General features: G+C 46.2%; 1 protein-coding gene across 2 annotated transcripts in view; it reads right to left on the reverse strand.

Annotated features, from left to right (window-relative positions):
• Nucleotides 1-23,536, reverse strand: part of myo10 (myosin X) — a 508,428-nt gene that overhangs the window by 165,275 nt on the left and 319,617 nt on the right. For both annotated transcript variants that reach the window (XM_038797136.1, XM_038797137.1), the window contains 4 exons: nt 20,716-20,830; nt 17,759-17,865; nt 15,730-15,942; nt 4,922-4,961 (listed from right to left, as the gene is read on the reverse strand). In XM_038797136.1, the coding sequence (XP_038653064.1) occupies nt 4,922-4,961; nt 15,730-15,942; nt 17,759-17,865; nt 20,716-20,830 (475 nt within the window). The remainder of the gene's footprint in view (nt 1-4,921; nt 4,962-15,729; nt 15,943-17,758; nt 17,866-20,715; nt 20,831-23,536) is intronic.

Consider the following 23,536-nt stretch of genomic DNA (forward strand, 5'->3'; position numbering starts at 1 on the left):
CATATACAAGGACAGGGCACACATGCTCTGTCTCTTTCCACAGGCGACACTTAGAGAGTAGGACAGGGGCAGATCAGAAGCATCACACCCACCACGTGGCTTAGAGCACACTGGTTAGTTAGACTGAGTTACTATAGCAAGATTAGCAAGAGAGCCGAACTCAGAACTGTGCTAATGGTTCAATAAATCACATTGAACTTACTTCAAAGTCTGGAGTATCTTTTGATCAAAGCTGCATCGAGTTGCAGCCAGTGTTATCCCAGAGTACATAACACAACATGGTACCAGTAGTGCCTGTTGAATCTATATATTTCAACTCAGCAAGATCCGTGACAACCAGCAACAGCACCGAGGCAAGATGATCGAGATTCCGGTTCCTCAGCAGCTCAGGTACCACGGCAATCTCAGTGCCAACTGGCGTGCATTCAAGCAGAGATTTGAGATTTACATCGCCAGTCACGCCTACTAGTCGGTGAACCTGGAGGTGATCGAAGCAACCCGTGTACGTTGGCCCTGGCGCACACGTTGTGCAGCCTTCCGTGTCTACCCGGGCCCCATGTCCTCCCCCGCATTGTCTTCAACGGATGAGTACCGCCGTTCATCCTCCTCCAGCACATCGTCCCTCTGCTGTGCGACATTGTGGAGGACGCAGCAGGCTCCCAGCTCCATACTGGAGGGCCCTTCTAGAGCGGTCCAGGCACCTGAACCGCATCTTCAGGATGTCGAAGCACTGCTCGATCATGCCCCTAGTCGCTGCATGGGCGTTGTTGTAGCTTGTCTCCACATTGGCCTGTGGCCTCCGGATAGGCGTCATCAGCCACAGCGAATAACCCCTCTCCCCCAGGAGCCAACCCCATCAGCCGGGGGAGCATTTCGACAAGGTCGGGAATCATCGAGTGTGCCAGTATCAGGCACAGACATGCACGACGCACAATTGATGGTCATGCACCAGCAGCACGTTCATAGAGAGGAACCTCTTTTGGTTTGTGTAGAGCAGCCTGTCATCTGCAGGTGCTCGTAGGGTACCATGCATCCCGTCGATCATCGCCTGGACCTGTGGCATTCTGTCGATGGCAACGAACCCCGCTACCCAGCATCCTGGTGGGCTCGGTCCACATTGAAATGAATGTATTGTACTGACTGGACATATAGAGCCTCTGTGATGATGCGGATGCACCAGTGCTCCGAACTCGGAGATTCCCCGCGGCATAATAGTTCAGGACGACTGTCACCTTGACGGCCACATGGAGCAGGTATCCTGCCCCATGCTCCTGCAGTGTCCTCCTGCTCAGCCTGAGTCTTCAATGGCATGCCTTGTCTGGCAGGTCCTCAAATGACAGGTGCTGCCGGTACATGAGGCCTCCTTTGCACCTCTTCCTCGGCCTGTTGGGTGCCGTCTCTCCATCCTCACCGCTGTTCCCGTGGGGCTGCAGATTCCCCCTCCTCCTACAGCAGTTCCAGTTTGCAGTGGTGTTCCTCGGAGCTTGGTATTGGGACCCTTGGTTTTTAATGATCCTGATCTTACTTTGTGCATGATACAAAACTTGTAAGTATTGTAAACTGAGAAGGAGAGTGTAGAATTTCAAAAGGATATAGGCAGGTTGCTGGAGTGGACAGATAGATGGCAAATTAAATTCTATGCAGTGAAGTGTGAAGTGGTGCATTTTGATAGGAAGAACATGAGAGACAACATAAAATAAGGGTAAAATTCTTAAGGTGACGCAGAAGCACAGTAACCTGGGTGTATATGTGCGTAGAGGGGAGAGAGCAGTGATAAACCATAGTATTCTGGGCTTTATTCATAGGGGCGTAGAGTAGAAGAGCAAAGAGGTTATGCTGAACTTATACAAGACACTAGTATGTCCCCAGCTGAAATATTATGTACAGATCTGGGCGCAGATCTAGGAGTGATGTGCATGCATTGAAGAGAGAGTGGGAGAGGTTTACAAGAATGGTTCCAGAGTGAGAATCCAGAAAATCCCCCCGAAAGAGCACCCTACCTCGGCCCATTCTCCTATACTACCACCTCCCCCGACCATGCCCCCCCCCCCCCACCGGTCCCATCCCTGTAACCGCACCTAACCTGCACATCTTTGAACTGTGGGAGGAAACCGGATTACCTGGAGGAAACTCACACAGACACGGGAGAAAATGCAAACTCCACAGTCACCCAAGGCTGGAATTGAACCTGGCTCCTGGTGCTATGAGGCAGCAGTGCTAACCACTGTGTCACCCGAGACTTCTGTTATGAGGTTAGATTGGAGAGATTGAATCTCTTCTCCTTGGAAAGAAGAAGGCTGTAAGGAGATTTAATAGTGATGCTTAAAATCGTGAGGGGACTTGGCAGAGTAGATAGGGACAAACTGTTCCTGCTTGTAAAAGAATGAGAGGGCACAGATTTAAGATTATTTGTAAAAGAAGCAAATGTGGGGCGGGATTCTGCCGTAATCGGCAGAACGGACAACTCCTGCGTGACGGACTGGCGTGAAACACTCGAGCGCGGGCCACCCAAAAGATGCGGAGTCCTCCGCGCCTTCAGGGGCTAGGCCCGCCCCGTAGTGGTTTGCGCCCCGCCAGCCGGCGGGAAAGGGACTTGGCGCCACGCCAACCGGCGCCGAAGGGCCTCCGCCGGCCGGCACATGCGCCGGAGTGCCAGGGTGTGCTGGCGTCATCCCCGCGCATGCGCAGAGGGCTTTGTTTCCGCACCGGCAATGGTGGGCTGGTACAGCCGCCGGTGTGGAACAATAGAGTGCCCCAGGGCACAGGCCCGCCCGCGGATCGGTGGGCCCCGATCACCCCCCCCCCCCCCCAAAGAACCCTGGAGCCCGCCAGGTCCTGCCGGTAAGGACCTACTCCAATTTACGCCGGCAGGACTGGCAAAAAAACGGGCGGGACTTCAGCCCACTGCGGGCCTGAGAATTCGGGGAGCCCTGTGGCCCATTGAGGCGCGCCGGTCCCCGCTATTCTCTGAGGTGGGTGGCGCGACACACGCCAGGCCGATTTTTGGGGGGCGAGAGAATTTGGAGAACGGCGGGGGCGGGATTCACGACGACCCCCGGCGATACTCCGACCCGGCCGGGGGGTTGGAGAATCCCGCCCGTGATGTGAGAAAAAACTTTCACACAACAAATGGTTTGGTCCTGGAATGCACTGTCTGGAAGTGTGGTGGAGGCAGGTTCAATCGAGCCATTCAAGAGATATTAGATGATTGCTTTAATAGTAGCATTGTGCATAGGTATGGGGAAAAGGCAAGGGAATGGCACAAATCATGATGCTTGTTTGAAGAGCCGGTGCAGACAAAATTGGGCCAAGTGGCTTCTTCCTGCACATTACAATTCTGTGATTCTGTGAATTTCTTTACGCAGAGGATGGTGAATCTTAGGAATTGGCTACCTCAGAAGACTGAGGATGCTCAGGTGAGAGTACATTTAAGACTGAGATTTATAGGCACTCAGGAAACCACGTCATTTGGGGATAAGGTAGGGAACCAGAGTTGATGTAAATATTTAGCCATCATCTTAGTGAATAACGAAGCTATATGGTCAAATCCTGCTCCTATTTTTATCTTGTTCATTTGTAGCTGCTATTGAAGAGGTAGGTTTAAAAATGGATTTAATTTTTTTGAATATGGGAAAAGATGAAGCAGCTAAGGGAGCGTGTGGTGAAAGATGACTGATTACTCCAATTGAGAATGTATGGGGAATGGAGGATGCAGAGTGAATTGTAGTTAGAAGTCAAGGGCGTGAATAGAAGAGAATGCATAAGAATGGAGGCACTTGAATGAGTTGGGGATGAAGACAATAATTTCAAAATCAATACGGTGGAGGTTGACAAGAATAATGGTGTTGTGTACAGGATGGGATGCAGGTCAGGAATTCTGGAAGAGCTGGAATGTAGAGGGCAGAACTCAGGACTCAGGGGCTGGTTTAGCTCACCAGGCTTAATCGCTGGCTTTTAAAGCAGGCCAGCAGCACGGTTCGATTCCCGTACCAGCCTCCCCGGACAGGCGCCGGAATGTGGCGACTAGGGGCTTTTCACAGTAACTTCATTGAAGCCTACTCGTGACAATAAGCGATTTTCATTTCATTTCAGGAGCCTCAGGAGGATAGCAATGGAAAGTTCGAATCCTATGTTGACAAAGCCATTGATGGAATGGTGTTCCATTTCTTCATAGCTCAGAATATCAACAAGAACCAGGGGTTCGATTATAGACTGGGACCAGTTGACATTACTCAGTATAGATGCACATTTTCGGTATGTTATTGCTTCATGCTATTTTCCAGCATGTTTGTGTTATAACTTGCACTGTTCAGAAGCGTATGAAAAATATATTCAATGTGATTATATGAATTTTTGAAACTTCTAAAAGAATGTTAGGTTATGAAATCCAATGATACTCATCAATACTCAAGTTAAAAGGAACTCTATTTTAATTGCAGATGTCTTTAATTAGAACATAAAAAAAGTCTTATTGATATAAGTGTTTGGAAGGCAGGGAAAAAAATTAAAATAAAGTCCTACAATAGAAAACCTTGAACTAAAGCGGAGAAATTTGATTTTATATAAATAATTGGATCAACTGAGGCAGGTTGGGAGACGATACCTCTCCCAGATTTTAAAAACATGTATTAATTTGATCACAAATACTTGACAGAAATACAATTAAGGTCTTATCCACAATGAGCTTTCAAAAGCACACACAACGCTTTTAATTTATCTTTGCTGTTTTGTCCTAGAACTTCAGCAAATCCAGCTTGAAAAACAAGGTACAATTGAAAAACTTTCAAAACATAAATATAGGAAAAAGGTACATTAATAAGCGACAATTACCCCCAAGTTTAGCATGTCAAAAGATCTGAGAAAAATGAACCTAATTTTTCGAACTTGGTCACGCAAAATGAAATAACAGATTATGTATTACCTGTTGTATGAGGAGTTCTGCTTCTCGTTTTTGTAATTCCCTGCAAAAGACATTTCAAAATGAAACAATGTATTAATAATACATTTAAATATTGTTGTTGGCTGATGCTTGTTGGCTGATAGGTCGTTGCCCAAAACCTTGATTTTGTGTCAATTTAATTAAACAGATGGAACATTAAAGGCAAAATTGGCGAGCATTCGAAATGAGTGTGGGAGTGTGATGCGTAATTAACCTTTTAATTATTCCTTCTGATGCAAGCAGCTTCAAACTGCCTGCTAACTTATGATAGCAATGTGCAGTATAGTGCTAAATGCAAAGTCCCAAATTGGTACAAAGTGAGCCTACACCTCTTAAAGGGGAGGGGCATTCTGGCTGGAGCACATGTAGAAAGTGGCGGGGGAAGACACCGAGAAATGGCACAAGAGCACAGATTGCATGTTCACATGTTTTTCAGATGTAGCACTGGTATAGGAGTTGGACCGGAGGAGAGAGAACCTTTTACCTGCAAGAGCCCAGGAAGCCCTCCAGGCAAATTCTGAAAGGCAATGGGCTACTTCTCAATACTCTATGGACCTCACTAACCCAACCATAATCTCCAGCAATCACAGCTCATACCTCATGTCCAAAGCTCAACTTCACCCTCATCCATTTACTACTGTCTTGGTCTACTTCTCACAGCATGTATGCACTGACATCCACCCAACACATTGTACCACACTGACATACACTTGCCTCTCTCTCACAGCACAAGCAAGCAGCACCTAACAGGTAAGGAACAGGCATGCATGCATGTCTTTAATCCTGTGTGTGGGATAGTGCTCCCCATCAATATAATGGTCATGTCGCTAGTTCTGGGGCGAAAACTATCAAAAATGCTGGTCTGTGCGATTCTATGTAGAGAAGGCACCGCTGGAGGGGATTAAGGCAAAGTGGGAGGAGGGGTTGGGAGAGGGTATGCAGGAGGGGTTGTGGTCTGAGGTGCTCCGGAGGGTGAATGCCTCAACTTCATGCGCGAGGTTGGGGCTGATACAATTGAAGGTGGTATATGGAGCACAACTCACAAAGGAGAGGATGAGCTGACTCTTTGAGGGGTTAGAGGATGTTTGTGAGTGTTGCAGGGGTGGTGGGGGGGGGGGAGGGGGGGGGGGCATAAACCACGTTCATATGTTTTGGTCCTGTCCAAAGCTGAAAGGGTATTAGAGTGAGGTTTTCAGGGTAGTTTCGAGGTGGGACATGTGAGATTTGAGCCAGGTCCTCTGGAGGCCATATTCGGGGTGTAGGATCGGCCGGGGTTGGACGCGGGTGCAGAGGCAGATGTGGCAGATGTTTTAGCCTTCACCTCGCTGATCGCCCGAAGGCGGATCCTATTGGGGTGGAAGTCAGTCTTTCCACCCTGTGTCCTGGCGTTGGGGGGGGGGGGGGGGGGGGGGGGGAGAGAAAATCTGTTGGAGTTTTTAATATTCGAGAAGGAGAAGTTTGAGTTGAGATGGAAGGGTTGTACAATTCATGGGCTTTGTTCATTATGCACTTTCATGAATTGGATGACATCGAACATTATGGGAGGGGTAGGGGTTGGGGCGGGGGTATTGGACTGTGTATGTTTGGACTGTGTATGTTGTTGATGACTATGTGTGGGTGGATTCCTGATTCCTTTTCTTTGATGTTTGTATTTAAAATGTTGAGGGCTGTTTGTGGGTTGGTGGGAGGAGGGGATTGTTGACCAGGGGACTGACATTGTATTTGTTATTGTTGATTGCTGGTGGGTTTAAATTTGGATGAAAATATGAAAAAGGAGAATAAAAATATATATATTTTTAAATGCTGGTCTGTTCGTATTTAATCCTGCTCCTCGCTTCACACTTTCCTCTCATTCCACATTCTCTTCTGATTGACAAGCTCCACATGATGCAAGCATGCAGCTGCCAACCATCCATCCCCCCTCCACATGTATAACCTTGCCCTGTGCCTTTGGTTTTCAAATACCCGGGAACTGCCACCTGACCAGGCAATAGCAGAACACAAGGAGTTCGAAGAGCCACAAGACGTAATAAAGAAACATCATCACTTGCCTTTAGACTCAGCCACTAGCTCAGATGCTAAGACTACACAGACTTTACATAGAACATGGAAAATACAGCACAGAATAGGCCCTTCGGCCTACGATGTTGTGCTGAACTTTAGTCCTAGATTAAGAACAAATTAATCTACACCCCATCATCCTACCGTAATCCATGTACCTATCCAATAGCCGCTTGAAGGTCCTTAATGTTTCCGACTCAACTACTTCCACAGGCAGCGCATTCCATGCCCCCACTACTCTCTGGGTAAAGAACCTACCTCTGACATCCCCCCTATATCTTCCACCATTCACCTTAAATTTATGTCCCCTTATAATGGTTTGTTCCACCAGGGGAAAAAGTCTCTGACTGTCTACTCTATCTATTCCCCTGGTCATCTTATAAACCTCTATCAAGTTGCCCCTCGCCCTTCTCCGTTCTAATGAGAAAAGGCCCAGCACCTTAGAAGATAGTTAGGAGATGGAGTCTGCATGTGACGAGTCACCAGGTATTGAATGGCCTGCAGCCAGGACCGGGGATAAGGGTAACACAGATGCCACAGCTAACCAGAGGCAGAGTCACCTGTGCTCCAGGTTCTCCATTATGTCCAGGTGGCCATGTCTTCACCGGTGACATTCTATTCTGACCAAAGGTTATTACGATGATCACTAACAGAGGGAAGGCAGGGTGTGGAAGGTTGTTGAACCACAGAATACCTACAGTGCAGGAGGAGGCCATTCGGCCCATCGGGTCTGCGCCACACCATCTCAATGAAAGAGCACTATACCTAGGCCCATGCACGACCCCATCCCCATAACCCACCAAACCTGCACATCTCTGGATACCAAGGGGTAATTTAGCATGGCCAATCCACCTAACCTGCACATCTACATCTTTGGATTGTGGGAGGAAACTGGAGCACCCGGAGGAAACCCACGCAGACACAGGGACAAAGTGCAAACTCCAGTCACCCAAGGCTGGAAAGTAACCCGGATCCCCGGCACTGTGAAGAAGCAGTGCTAACCGCTGTGTCACCGTGCTGCCTGTGAATGCGGAATTGGGTTGAACTGGTACTGTAGTTGGACTTGTCGATTATAGACGACTAGGCCAGAACGGGTATTGTTGGTTGCTTACTCCTCAGCTGTTTGCTGTATACCTGGTGGCAACAAGGTTTGTCAATGTATCAGAAATTACATTCTGAAGTCAAATTGCATTGTTAAAGACATTTAGGTGATTGTAGCATTGGTTCAAGAGTGGGGCAGGGAAGGAACCGAGACTTTGTCACTCTTAAGAATAAACCTGCTTTGAGGTAAAGGACGAGCTTTCGGCTCAGATAAAACAGAAATTGCTGAAAAAACTCAGGTCTGGCAACATCTGTGGAAAGAGAAAGAGAGTTTGCGTTTCAAGCCTGTCTGACTCAGTCATTGACAGTAGGGCAGATTAGGAGCTCAGTCTGTGCCTGAGAATAGACCCTGGAGTGCAGCCTGGTAAATAGAATGGGACCCAGTCTCAAATGAAATGACTGAGCAGCTGGGAGGTGATCAGTTTTTGGGACAGTTTGAGCTAAGTCCAGTTGTCTTCATAACTTATTGTAGGCAGAAGTAGCAAAAGGGCTCGCAGGTTGAGCTGGAGCTGCTGATGCAGGAAATAGGAGAGGAGCTGAAATCCCAATACTAGGAAACAAAGTTTAAAGGATTTTTGTGACTCGGTGATCGCTGACAGAGATGAGAAATTCCAAGCATCTGTTTTGGTTGTGTCTACCATGTGCAGTGCATGGTGTGTTCAACCACGGTTTGCGTGTTAATTCAGGATTACCTCATGTTAATTCTGGATACTTCTTGACTGTATGCATGTTGTATGTTGACTCTTGTATGGTAAAAGTTATTTTTGTTTAAAACCATGTAAGCTTGTGACATTAATCTCTTAGTAAGCACCTGGGTTTCAAATTGTGTCTATATTACAACAAAAATTACAGATTCATAACCACATTGTAGGCAACACAAGGATCCTCCTATTTAAACCCGATTCCCTTTTATTTATTTTTTATATCAGCAGATATGCTATTTGGCCTGACCTCAGGATACCCCTGGTGAGTTCATAGTCATAGATGTGTACAACATGGAAACAGGCCCTTTGGCCCAGCTTATCCATGCCGCCCAGTTTCTATCACTAAGCTAGTTCCACTTGCCCGCATTTGACCCATATCCCTCTATACCCACCCTGCACATGTAACTGTCTAACTGCTTTGTAAAAGACAAAATTGTACCCGCCTTGATGACTGCCAGTCCGTTCCAGATGCTCACCACCCTCTTGTGAGAAGAAATTTCCCCTCTGGTCTTTTTTGTATCTCTCCCCTCTCACCTTCAAACTATGACCTCTAGTTCTGGACTCCTCCACCTTTGCGAAAAGATCTGTGCTCCTCCTTATTTTATAGAGATGAGCTATTTGGCCCAGGGATGATGCTGCGGAAGGTTCTGCAGAGCTCAAACAGACTCCATTTTGTAGAGCGAAGTACATTTGTTTGAAGAGGCAATTTATGTATCTTTCTCTGCTGGTGAATACTTCTTTTGATTAATAAGCTTGAAAAGGCAGTTTATCTCTCTCTCCAGGCAGTTAAACCTGTGAGAAGATAGCTGACTACAAAGACTTCCAACATAAGCATTAAGAACACATCTCGCTGACTCTCATATTTTAATTCTTATGATTTTACCCCTTTCTCTTCCTTGGTGTGCGTCCGTCTTTGTGTGTTTGGGTGGAGGGTAGGACGGTTGAAGGGGGAGGTAAATTAGCAGGTCATTATTTAGTTTAATTATTGCATGTGGGACCAGTACAAACCGGACGGTCTGCACCTGGGCAGGACTGGAACCGATGTCCTAGGGGGGGTGTTTTCTAGAGCTGTTGGGGAGGGTTTAAACTAATGTGGCAGGGGGATGGGAACCGATGCAGGAAGTTGGAAGGTAGTAAAACAGGGACAGAAGCAAAAGGAAGTAAGGGGAAAAGTGCAAGGCAGAGAAGACATAGTCAAAAATCTAAAAAGGCGACAGTACAAGGTACAGTGACTGAGGGGAGCTCAGTGAATAGGCCCAGTAATAACAAAAGGAATAAAACTGGAGATGTTAAGATTCAAAACAGAGGTAAAAAAACCAACATAAGTGTACTTTACCTGAATGCTCGTAGTATTCGGAATAAAGTAAATGAGTTGATGGCACAAATCATCGTAAATGACTATGATTTATTGGCCATTACTGAAACATGGTTAAAGGATGGTCACGACTGGGAGTTAAATATCCGAGGGTATCAAACTATTCGGAAGGACAGAGTGGATGGTAAGGGAGGTGGTGTTGCTCTGTTATTTAAGGATGACATCCGGGCAATAGTAAGGGATGACATCGGTGCTATGGAGGATAAGGTTGAATCCATTTGGGTGGAAATCAGGAATAGTAAGGCGAAAAAGTCACTGATAGGAGTAGTCTATCGGCCACCAAATAGTAACGTTATGGTGGGGCAGGCAATAAACAAAGAAATAACTGATGCATGTAGAAATGGTACAGCAGTTATCATGGGGGATTTTAATCTACATGTCGATTGGTTTAACCAGGTCGGTCAAGGCAACCTTGAGGAGGAGTTTATAGAATGTATCCGCGATAGTTTCCTAGAACAGTATGTAATGGAACCTACGAGGGAACAAGCGGTCCTAGATCTTGTCCTGTGTAATGAGACAGGATTGATTCATAATCTCATAGTTAGGGATCCTCTCGGAAGGAGCGATCACAATATGGTGGAATTTAAAATACAGATGGAGGGTGAGAAAGTAAAATCAAATACTAGTGTTTTGTGTTTAAACAAAGGAGATTACAAGGGGATGAGAGAAGAACTAGCTAAGGTAGACTGGGAGCTAAGACTTTATATTGGAACAGTTGAGGAACAGTGGAGAACCTTCCAAGCGATTTTTCACAGTGCTCAGCAAAGGTTTATACCAACAAAAAGGAAGGACGGAAGAAAGAGGGAAAATCGACCGTGGATATCTAAGGAAATAAGGGAGAGTATCAAATTGAAGGAAAAAGCATATAAAGTGGCAAAGATTGCTGGGAGATTAGAGGACTGGGAAATCTTTAGGGGGCAACAGAAAGCTACTAAAAAAGCTATAAAGAAGAGTAAGATAGAGTATGAGAGTAAACTTGCTCAGAATATAAAAACAGACAGTAAAAGTTTTTACAAATATATAAGGCAAAAAAGAGTGGCTAAGGTAAATATTGGTCCTTTAGAGGATGAGAAGGGAGTTTTAATAATGGGAAATGAGGAAATGGCTGAGGAACTGAACAGGTTTTTTGGGTCGGTCTTCACAGTGGAAGACACAAATAACATGCCAGCGACTGATAGAAATGAGGCTATGACAGCTGAGGACCTTGAGAGGATTGTTATCACTAAGGAGGGAGTGATGGGCAAGCTAATGGGGCTAAAGGTAGACAAGTCTCCTGGCCCTGATGGAATGCATCCCAGAGTGCTAAAAGAGATGGCTAGGGAAATTGCAGATGCACTAGTGATAATTTACCGAAATTCACTAGACTCTACGGTGGTCCAGGTGGATTGGAAATTAGCAAACGTGACGCCACTGTTTAAAAAAGGAAGTAGGCAGAAAGCAGGAAATTATAGGCCAGTGAGCTTAACTTCGGTAGTAGGGAAGATGCTGGAATCTATCATCAAGGAAGAAATAGCGAGGCATCTGGATAGAAATTGTCCCATTGGGCAGACGCAGCATGGGTTCGTAAGGGCAGGTCATGCCTAACTAATTTAGTGGAATTTTTTGAGGACATTACCAGTGCAGTAGATAACGGGGAGCCGATGGATGTGGTATATCTGGATTTCCAGAAAGCCTTTGACAAGGTGCCACACAAAAGGTTGCTGCATAAGATAAAGATGCATGGCATTAAGGGTAAAGTAGTAGCATGGATAGAGGATTGGTTAATTAATAGAAAGCAAAGAGTTGGGATAAATGGGCGTTTCTCTGGTTGGCAATCAGTAGCTAGTGGTGTCCCTCAGGGATCCGTGTTGGGCCCACAATTGTTCACAATTTACATAGATGATTTGGAGTTGGGGACCAAGGGCAATGTGTCCAAGTTTGCAGATGACACTAAGATGAGTGGTAAAGCGAAAAGTGCAGAGGATACTGGAAGTCTGCAGAGGGATTTGGATAGGTTAAGTGAATGGGCTAGGGTCTGGCAGATGGAATACAATGTTGACAAATGTGAGGTTATCCATTTTGGTAGGAATAACAGCAAACGAGATTATTTAAACAATAAAATGTTAAAGCATGCCGCTGTTCAGAGAGACTTGGGTGTGCTAGTGCATGAGTCACAGAAGGTTGGTTTACAAGTGCAACAGGTGATTAAGAAGGCAAATGGAATTTTGTCCTTCATTGCTAGAGGGATGGAGTTTAAGACTAGGGAGGTTATGTTGCAATTGTATAAGGTGTTAGTGCGGCCACACCTGGAGTATTGTGTTCAGTTTTGGTCTCCTTACTTGAGAAAGGACGTACTGGAGCTGGAGGGTGTGCAGAGGAGATTCACTAGGTTAATCCCAGAGCTGAAGGGGTTGGATTATGAGGAGAGGTTGAGTAGACTGGGACTGTACTCGTTGGAATTTAGAAGGATGAGGGGGGATCTTATAGAAACATTTAAAATTATGAAGGGAATAGATAGGATAGATGCGGGCAGGTTGTTTCCACTGGCGGGTGAAAGCAGAACTAGGGGACAGCCTCAAAATAAGGGGAAGTAGATTTAGGACTGAGTTTAGGAGGAACTTCTTCACCCAAAGGGTTGTGAATCTATGGAATTCCTTGCCCAGTGAAGCAGTTGAGGCTCCTTCATTACATGTTTTTAAGGTAAAGATAGATAGTTTTTTGAAGAATAAAGGGATTAAGGGTTATGGTGTTCGGGCCGGAAAGTGGAGCTGAGTCCACAAAAGATCAGCCATGATCTAATTGAATGGCTGAGCAGGCTCGAGGGGCCAGATGGCCCACTCTTGCTCCTAGTTCTTATGTTTTAACTCTTTTCTTGTAGTTAGTGTTTTTATTTACAAATCTGGTGTCTGCAAGTCATTTGAATAGTCTCGGGCTAATGATCTTGGCAAGCTGATAAAAATTATTTATTAATTCACTTATGTTGCGACTCCGCATCAAGCGGGGCTGGAACTGACCGTGCCCTAGCCCACGGTGTCATAACATAAATTGGGGGCTTGTCCGGGATTTGAACCCGGGAGCTCTTGCATCCTCCTGTTAAAACCTGATTCCGTTTATTATTTTTTGTTTATCTGGACAATTACTGCAGCAGCTGGCAGATTTCAGTCAGCACCTCTTTGTTCCTTGCTTTGTTTGAGGTGGAACAATTGACTCTGAGGACACGTGGCATCCTGCTGAGAACCGTTTGCTCCTCCCCTCCTCCTCCCTCTTTTAAAAAAAAGAATTTTATTCTCCTCCTTTTCACATTTTCTCCCAAATTTACACCCAACAATAAACAATCAGTAACGAATGCAATGCCAATCCCCAAATCAATGACAACAATCCCATCCTCCCACCAAACCCCCAAACATTAGCCTGCTTGTAACATAAACAAATAACAAAAAGGAATCAAGAATCACCCATAGTCACCATTAACACATACAGTCCCCCTCCCCCCCAACTCTCCCAACCTCCACCCCCGAACGTTCAATGTAATCCAATTCTCGAAAGTGCACAATGAATAACACCCATTAATTGTAGAACCCCCCAATCCTTCCCCTCAGTTCAAATTTGATGTTCTCAAGAGTCAAGAATTCCAGCAAGTCCCCTCACCAGGCCAGGGCACAGGGTGGAGAGGTTGATCTCCACCCCAGTAGGATTTGCCTTTGGGCAATCAATGAGGCAAAGGTTACAACATCTGCCTCTGCACCCGTTTCCAAGCCCGGCTGGTCCGACACCCCGAATATGGCCTCCCGAGGGCCCGGGTCCAGTTTCACGTGCACCACATTAGAGATTACCCTAAAAACCTCCTTGCAGCAATCCTCCAGCTTTGGACAGGACCAAACCATATATGGTTTAGGCAACCCCCCCCCCCCCCCCCCCACAATGTTCACACACATCTTCTACCCCCTCAAAGAGCCGGTTCATCCTCGCCCTTGTGAGGTGTGCTCTATATACCAAGGTCTGCTCTTATACCATCCTCCTCCCTCTTTAAGGCATGTGTATTTCTCACGCTCGCTGTCATGTTGCAAACAAGAGGGATACAAACTAATATCGCCTTTAGGATTAAGTGGTCTGGGTCCAATGCTTTGAAGTCAGGATCAAGTCCTCCAGCGCAAGTGAACTTGAGCACAACTAACAGTACAAACCAACAAATACTACTATAACTTCAGCAACAGCTAGCATAGACTAATCAATAACTAACCAGAATGTAACTGATGACCCGTTTTATTAGCATTGGTGGGGGATCTTTCCTGCTGCTGAACACATGTTCAGCTGTGTAAGATTAAGATAGGGCATTAGTTGGGAATGGAGGATCTAAATCACAGAACTAGTATCAAACCTCTGTTACATGGGTGAAAGACAACACCATGTGGTTACTCTGCTTACGTCTGCCACATGTACCCTGCACCTGTGCAAACATAGAACATAGAACAGTACAGCACAGAACAGGCCCTTCGGCCCTCAATATTGTGCCGAGCCATGATCACCCTACTCAAACCCACGTATCCACCCTATACCCGTAACCCAACAACCCCCCCTTAACATTACTTTTTAGGACACTACGGGCAATTTAGCATGGCCAATCCACCTAACCCACACATCTTTGGACTGTGGGAGGAAACCGGAGCACCCGGAGGAAACCCACGCACACAGGGGGCGTGCAGACTCCACACAGATAGTGACCCAGCCGGGAATCGAACCTGGGACCCTGGAGCTGTGAAGCATTTATGCTAACCACCATGCTACCCTGCTGCCCCTAAATTAGCATCCAGCACAGGCAGCATCAGATGTGTGCACATGTGCTGCAGACACCATTTTAGAACCAAATCAACATTCATTGCACAAAATGCCAGTGCTAGGCAACAGAACTTCCCAAAAAAAGTCTTCATGACTTCATGTTTCCCTGTTTAGGGTGAGAAAACCTTTTGGTTAAATAACATGAGCACACACGCGAGCGATCAGGAAAACCAGCTTCCAAATCATGTATACAGATAGCTGGGAACACCACCACCAGGAGTTTCCCCCTCCAAGTCACTCACCATCCCGGCTTGGCAATATATTGCCGTTCCTTCACTGTCGCTGGGTCAAAATCCCACAAATCCCTCCCTAACAGCACTGTGGGTGTACCTACAACACATGGACTTCAGCGGTTCAAGAAGGCAGCTTACCGCCACCTGCTGAAGGGCAACTAGGGATGGACAATAAATGCTGACCTAACCAGCGACGCCCACATCCCGTAATGAATAATAATAAATATAAGGAATCTAGGAAACTAATGATTAAATATACTACACCATATGAATGATAAATTTCACAAAAGATTCATTTATCAGCCTCACCAACTGTGGTGGCAGTATTCAACAAACTATAAATACTTGCAACTGAAACAAAAGTTACCTTCATCATCAGGAAGCAATGACCATCGTACACTGAAATTTCACTACTTTTCTTTTAAAAATGGCATTTTTGAAAGGAAGAAAAATGAATTTGATGGCTGCTGGGAGCAAGAAGGCATGCATTAAGATACAGACCTTTCTTCCTGTTCTTTCTTTCTCTGCACCTCATCTTCCCGTCTTTTGTTTTCAAGTAGTTGTTTATAGTGTCTGCGTGCCAGCTGACCTCGTCGGCGTGTCTGCAACATTATTGTGGAATTCCGAATGCGGTGGAATCTCTTTCTCCAGAAGAAAGCTCGATAATTTTTCTGAATTATGATAACCATGTCAAGAATCTTTTTGTACTGTTTCCTGTTTGGGGTGAGAAAATCTTTTGCTTAAATAACATGAAAACACACTAGTCCACAAAGTAACTCAATGCATTTATTTTCCTAAAAGAATTCTGGACAGAAGTTACTGGATATAGGTTTGGAGTAACTCACCTCCTGACCCCCAAAGCCTGTCCACAAAGCACATGTCAGGAGTGTAATTAAATACTCCACTTGCCCAGATGAGTGCAGCTCCAACAATGCTCAAGAAGCTGGACACCTTCCAGGACAAAGCAGCCCGCTTGATTGCTCGCCCTTCCACAAACGTTCAAACCCTCCACCACTGACGAACAGTGGCAGTCTTGTGTACCATCTACAAGATGCACTGCAGTAACTCATCAATGTTCCTTAGACAGCACCTTCGAAACCCACGACCACTACCATCTGGAAGGACAAGAGCAGCAGATACCTGGGAACCCCATCGCCTGGAGGTTTCCCTCCAAGTCATTCACCACCCTAACTTGTAAACCTATCGCCGCTCCATCACTGTTGCTGGGGCAACATCCTGGAACTCCTTCCCTATCAGCACAGTCGGTGTACCTGCACCTCAAGGACTGTAGCGGTTCAAGAAGGCAACTCATCACCACCTTCTGAAGGGCAACTAGGGATGGGCAATAAATGCTGGCCTAACCAGTGATGCCCACATCCCGTAAATGAATTTTAAAAAAAGAACATCCGTACTCAGATAAGGACACCAAAACTGCACACAATACTCCAGATGTGGCGTCACCAATGCCCTAAACTATTGCAGTAAAACATCTCTATTCCTATACTGGAATCGACTCACTATGAAGGCTAACAAACCATTTGCCTTCTTTACTCTCTGTTGTATCTGCGCGCTTACTTTCAGTGATTGATGCACAAGGACACCAAGGTCTCGCTGAGTATCCACCTCACTCAATTTACACCCATTCAAATAATAATCTGCCTTCCTATTTTTGTTTCTGAAGCAAATAACCTCATATTTATCCACATTCTATTTCATCTGCCATGCGTTTGCCCAGTCACTCAGCCTCTGAAGCAACTCTGCATCCTCCTCACAGCTCACCCTCCCATCCAATTTTGCATCATCTACAAATTTGGAGAAAATACAATTAATTCCCTCGTCTAAATCATTAATATATAATGTGAACAGTTGGGGTCCGAGCACAGAGCCCTGCAGTACCACAAATGCATTCCAATTTTTGCTTCCTATTTGCTCACCAGCTTTCTTTCCATCTCATGACACTACCTGTAATCCCATACCCTTTAACTTTACATATAAAACTTTACATATGGGGCGGCATGGTGGCACAGTGATTAACACTGCTGCCTCACAGTTCCAGGGTCACGGGGTTCAATTCCGGCCTCGGACGGATGTCTGTGTGGAGTTTGCACTTTCTCCCAGTGTCTGCATGGGTTTCCTCCGGGTGCTCCTGTTTCATCCCACAGTCCGAAGGTGTGCAAGTTAGATAGATTGGCTATGCTAAAAATTGCCCCTTCGTCTCCAAAAAGGTTTGGTGGGGTTACTGGGATAGGGTGGAGGAGTGGGCTTAAGTAGGATGCTCTTTCTATGGGCCGGTGCAGACTCGATGGGCTGAATGGCCTCCTTCTGCACTGTAAATTCTATGATTCTATGAAGAATGATATAATTGAACCTTGATAAGTTGATTCCCATCTTACTGTAGAATAAGTGATCAAGCAAGTTACTCTGTTTCATCTGGTTAGAACATGCACTTAGTCACGAATAGAAAGTAAACAAATTCAGATAAATATTAATAAATAAACCTTTTTGTAACATTCAATATCTTCATGCTTACCTTGCCAGATAGCCGAGGACATGAGCCTGTATCATCATGGCTGCTTTGCAAACCTCAACTTCACGTTGTTTCTCCAGCTTGTGTTCAAGAGACTCCCGTATGAAAACCTGTAGAATATATGCAAGCCAAATAACTCTCCACTGATCAAAAGACATTTCTATCATGGAATAATGATCATTTTCTGTTACACTCTTGAATTTCATAATATATACCTTTAAAGTATTTAAAACATCTCAGGTAAAGATACATTTGTATTTCAAATGAATAAAAATAAGTTGGGGGTCTCAGTTATTGTCTTACAACACAATATTAGCCAACTTACATCGAAACATTTTGATCGGTTTACTAGTTCACTGACACAAATCTGATTGGCTGAAAGCCAAGAAGATATCTAGGGTTAATTTTTAAATGTACACTTTAAAATTTGTTAAGGTATTCCAATGTGTAGAACATTGAAAGATTACTAAGGATGGCAAGTGTTTTCTCCCTCTCTGTCCAGAAGATATGAACTTATAATGAGGCAGTTATCCTCCCACGTCTCACAGAAGCATAAGAGTTCAAAGAATACATGTAAGCAGGTTCATAGCTAGCATCACAGCTGAGTAACTTGGATACTTGAGGATAAGGAACTTAGTTTCAGACAAAAGTGGGATGTAGGAAATAAGGGGCTAGAGGCCACACTTTTGTTTCACCCCGCTGGCAGGATGCTCCGTTATGCCGGCTGGTCAATGAGGTTTCCCATTGTGGGGCAGCCCCACGTGGTCGGGAAACCCCCGGGCTTCTGGCAAAATGGAGCATCCCGCCGCCGGAGAATCCAGCCCAAGCTCTTTCAAAGAGACATGACAGACTGAACGATCACTTTTCTGTGCTGCAAGTTTCTCTGATTTTGTAATTCATCTCCACACATGTGTTTTAAGCAGCAGCAGCAGGAACCATGGCTGATAACATTTCTCTCCCAAACTCATCAGCAAAGCAAACTATACCAAATTCAACTAACCACATGTACTGGGAACAGAACGCACTCCTTCCTTGACTATATTGTTCTGTTAATCACCAAGATCTGTGTTTATCCACTAAGCTGAGCATTTTAACAACTGTTGTGAGCGGAGCTTGGCACTGGGACACTGGCATGGAACACAAATACATTTGACTATCCAGCTTTCTCAGGCTTGTCAATATTCATTAAAATGAATAATATGATAAATGTCAAATATCAGCAAATTTCTCTAAAACAATGTTGATTCCTGTGTTTGAAATTATGCAGTGAACACTTGCCTAATGCGTTAGGTTGAGAAAACGACATGCAAATGTTTTGGGTGATGAACCAGTCATCTGTTTTTAAAATTTAGTGAAATGAGAAGCCAAAGTCTACAGATCATTTTAGCTACGCCAGATTTCCATGTGGATCAATATATAAATTATTAAGCATAAAAGGCAGACTGTGGGTGGAATTCAACCAAACAATTTCGAAGTGCCATTTTGGGCGACTTTCGCAGGTTGTTTCTCGCTGGCTTTTTGGGTGAGATCCACACTACTATTCAAACAAACGTTGTCATTTTTTGGGGTCTTGGGTGTTTCTCCCCGGCAAGAATCTCGACAGGGCCAGAAAAGTATAGTCACGTGGAGAGATTTGATAGGTTGCGGTTATTTCCTTGGAACAAAGGAAGGCTGAGGGGTGACTTAATTGAGGTGGACAAAATTATGAGGGGAAGAGATAAGAGTGAAAAGGATTAAATTGTTTCCCTTGGTGGAGAATTCTAAAACCAGGGGCTATAGATGCAAGATAAGTGGCAGAAGGTATAGAGGTGACATGAGGAAGAACCTCTTTTCGCAGAGGGTAGTTGGAGTCTGGAATTCGCTGCCCGAGTTGGTGGTGGAGGCAGAGACCCTAAACTCTTTTTAAAAAGTACCTGAATCTGCACCTTAAGAGCTGCAAGCTACAGTTATGGGCCGGGTGCAGGAAGGTAGGATTAGAAAGGGCACCTGGATGTCCTTGGGCTGGCATGGACAAGATGGGCTGAATGGTCTCCATCTGTGCTGTAACTTACCTATGGTTCCAAGACCAAACGTAGAAATGTTTTCATCATTGGGCAGCTGAACTCACCGGCGAGACCTGCTCCTCAAAGATTTTGAAAGGGTGCCCCAAGTAAGTGAGCTTGAGGGTACACTACACCCCCACCCACGGACAATGTAACCTGCCGCACAGGTGAACATTTACCCCCCCTCCCCACAAGTGACAACACCCTGCTATGGGGTGGCTGAGGGCCCACCCCCTTTACATGCCTCCGCATCCCCCTTTTCGGGCCCCCCGCGTTTAGAATCCCCACGGTTACCTCCCTCCCCCTAACCTTTATGAGGTCCCTTCATATCTACCCGACATCCCCTCCCACCCTTTATACCAACCCTCATCCCTCCTTTCATGGGCATCCTTGCACTGCCAGGGTGGAAGTGCCAAGTTTCTCAGATGCCAGAAGGAGGGTCAGGGGACAACCCTGCCCTGACTCACCCCCCATTACGCCTACTTCAAATTTGTGTGGGCCAGCACTAAATGGCGCCTGGTTGAGGCCTTACTGGGGAGGCCATTTGTTCCCGTGTACCGGGAGAATCTGGTGCAGACATATTTAAAAGTCAGCTCATTAGAAGATGCACATCTGGGTTTCGCCCAGTGAGAGCGAGATCTAGATCATGGCATATTGCGGCTGAATCTTGTGCGATATCTCAAGCATTACAAATCTCATGAGATGCCTCTCGTGAGATTTAACGGCCTCGTCGCATGACCAGGTCGAACATGACAAGGCCAGTAAATCATGCCCCCATGTTAGTAGGCAAAATACGTCTGTAAGGATGGGGTTTATTGAAAAGTATAGAGCCAATAATTTTTGAACATTAAAAACAGATTTATTTTCCTGATGTTAACTAGATGTCACAGGGAAAAACATGTTTCTAAACCAATTTACCTTTGTTTTCCCCAACTGCCAGTCTGTATTAGTGTTGTCATAGCAATAAAGTAATGCAGCACACTGTCCTCTTAGATCATCAGGTAGGGAAAGGTTCCGCATCAAGACTTTATATCTGAGGAAAGAAACCAACAAGTCATTCATTTTCTTTCCTACAAATGCCTTACATTTTCACTGATATGTTAAAGTCTGTTGCTTGGAACTTCCACAGGAGACTCTTGATCATTCACTGTAACTACGACAGTTGAAAGAGAGAAATGGGAAAGATGGCTATATATACTATTTTCCAGCATTCCCATCAAAGTTATGGAGGACCGTTGGTAGAATCCAGACCTCTTCTGAGATATTTACCTTTACTGCTGAGATGAACAAAGGTAATGTTTTCACCTCTGCTAGTCTGTGAAAAATTGGGCCGGATTCTCTTTTCCCACCCATGAGTTTCCCCCAGGATTCGCATTACTTCCCCCATCCCCTCCAAACGGGTTTGAAATATACAAGAGCAGGTCATCTGCGTAAAGCGAGACCCGGTGCTCCACGCTTCCACCCCCAAACCCACCCTCTCCAGTTCTCAGAGGCTCTTAATGTCATGGCCAATGGCTCTATGGTCAGAGCAAACAGTAATGGGGAGAGGGACCACCCGTGACTCATCCCTCGGTGTAGTTTAAGGTACCCTGACCTCAGCCGATACGTACGCACACTCGTTACTGGTGCCTGATAGAGCAACCGCACCCAGTCAATGAAGGCCTCACCAAACCCGAACCTTCCCAGCACCTCCCACAGGTATTCACGCTCCACCTGATCAAACGCCTTCTCTGCATCCATTGATACCACCACCTCCACCTCCTCTCCTTCTGAGGGCATAATAATAACATTCAAAAACCTTTGAACATTGGCCTGAGTTGCCTGCCCTTTACAAATCCCGTCTGGTTTTCTCCTATCACCCCCGGGACATAGTCCTCTATCCTTGTGGCCAATATCTTAGCCAGCAGTTTGGGGTCCACATTCAGGAGAGAAATTGGCCTGTATGACCCGCATTGCTCCAGATCCTTCTCCCGTTTCAGGATCAATGAAATTGAGGCCTGCGACACTGTTGGGGGGAGGACTCACTTCTCTCTTGCTTCATTAAATGTCCTCGCCAGCAGTCGGCTCAATATCACTGAAAACGTCTCATAGAATTCCATCGGGTAGCCGTCAGGCCCCGGGGCCTTGCCCGACTGCATGCCCTCCAGCTACTTGATTATTTCCTCAATCTCAATTGGGGCTCCCAGCCCTTCCAGCAGATCCTGATCTACCTTCGGAAACCTCAATTGATCCAAAAACTGCCTCAACCCCTCAACCCCAGGCGGTGGTTCCGAATCATATAAATTTACTATAGAAGTCCTCAAACACGTTGTTCACCCCTGCTGAGACCAGGACAGGATTTCCACCTCTACTCTTTACTTTACCTGTCTCCCTGGCCACCTCCCTTTTCCTGAGCTGGTGCGCCGACATTCTGCTTGCCCTGTACTCAAATCCCCTTGCCGTCCTCAACTGTTCCACCGCTTTCCCTGTAGTCAACAGCCCAAATTCCGCCTGTAACCTCCGCCACTCCCTCAGTAGCCCTGTGTCTGGGGCCTCCAAGTATCTCCTGTCCACCTGGAGTATCTCCTCCACTAACCTGTTCCTCTCAGCCCATTCCGCCTTTTCTCTGTGGGCCCGTATCGAGATTAATTTCCCTCGGACCACTGCCTTCAAATCTTCCGAAACCGTTTCTGCAGAGACCTCCCCCGTACCATTTGTTTCCAGGTAGTTCTGGATGGATTTGTTAACCCGCCCAGAAATCACTTCGTCCGCTAGCAACCCCACATCCATTCTCCACAGCGGCCGTTGCCCTCTCTCCACACTAACCCGTAGATCCACCTAATGTGGGGCATGATCCGACACGGAGATTGCCGAGTACTCAGTATCCACCACCCCCGGTATTAGCTCCCTGCTCAGAACAACAAAGTCAATGCGAGAGTATACCTTGTGGACATGTGAGAAAAAGGAAAACTCCTTCGCCCTTGGCTGTGTAAACCTCCATGGGTCTACTCCCTCCATCTGTTCCATAAATCCCTTCAATTCATTTGTGGCAGCCGGCCTCCTCCCTGTCCTATATTGTGACTGGTCCAATTCTGGATCAATGACTGTGTTGAAGTCCCCTCCCATGATCAGGTTATGTGACTGTAAGTCTGGGATCTCATCTAACACCCGCCTCATAAATTCCACATCGTCCCAATTCGGAGCATATATGTTCACGAGTACCACCCGCACTCCCTCCACTTCCCACTCACCATTATATACCTACTCCCCTTGTCCGAAATGATTCTCCCTGCTTCGAATGCCAATCTTTGTTGATCAAGATCGCACTGGTGTTTGAATCCAGTGCCGAGTGGATTACTTGGCTAACCCACCCCTTTCTTAATCTTGTCTGGTCTGTACCCTTCAGGTGCGTCTCTTGTAGCATTGCCATGTTACGCCTTCAGCCCCCTCAAATGCGCAAACACATGAGCCCTCTTGACCGCCCATTCAGGCCTCTGACATTCCATGTAATCAGCCTGGTCAGGGGGCTTCTCTCTCCCCCCCCCCCCCCCCCCACACCGACTAGCCATCACCCTTTTTAGGCCAGCCTGTAGCTCTGCCTCCTCGAGCCCCCCCCCCCCCCATCCTTGGGCATTCGCCATTCCCGACCTCCCATTTGTCCCCGAGTAATAGTTTGTGCCCTGTCAGCAAAGCAGCTCCCCCCCACCTCCCTCCCTAGCAACACTGGAAACCCTAGCAACACTGGAAACCCAACCCCCCC

Source organism: Scyliorhinus canicula, chromosome 5, assembly GCF_902713615.1.
Source record: "Scyliorhinus canicula chromosome 5, sScyCan1.1, whole genome shotgun sequence".
Taxonomy (NCBI): Eukaryota; Metazoa; Chordata; class Chondrichthyes; order Carcharhiniformes; family Scyliorhinidae; genus Scyliorhinus; species Scyliorhinus canicula.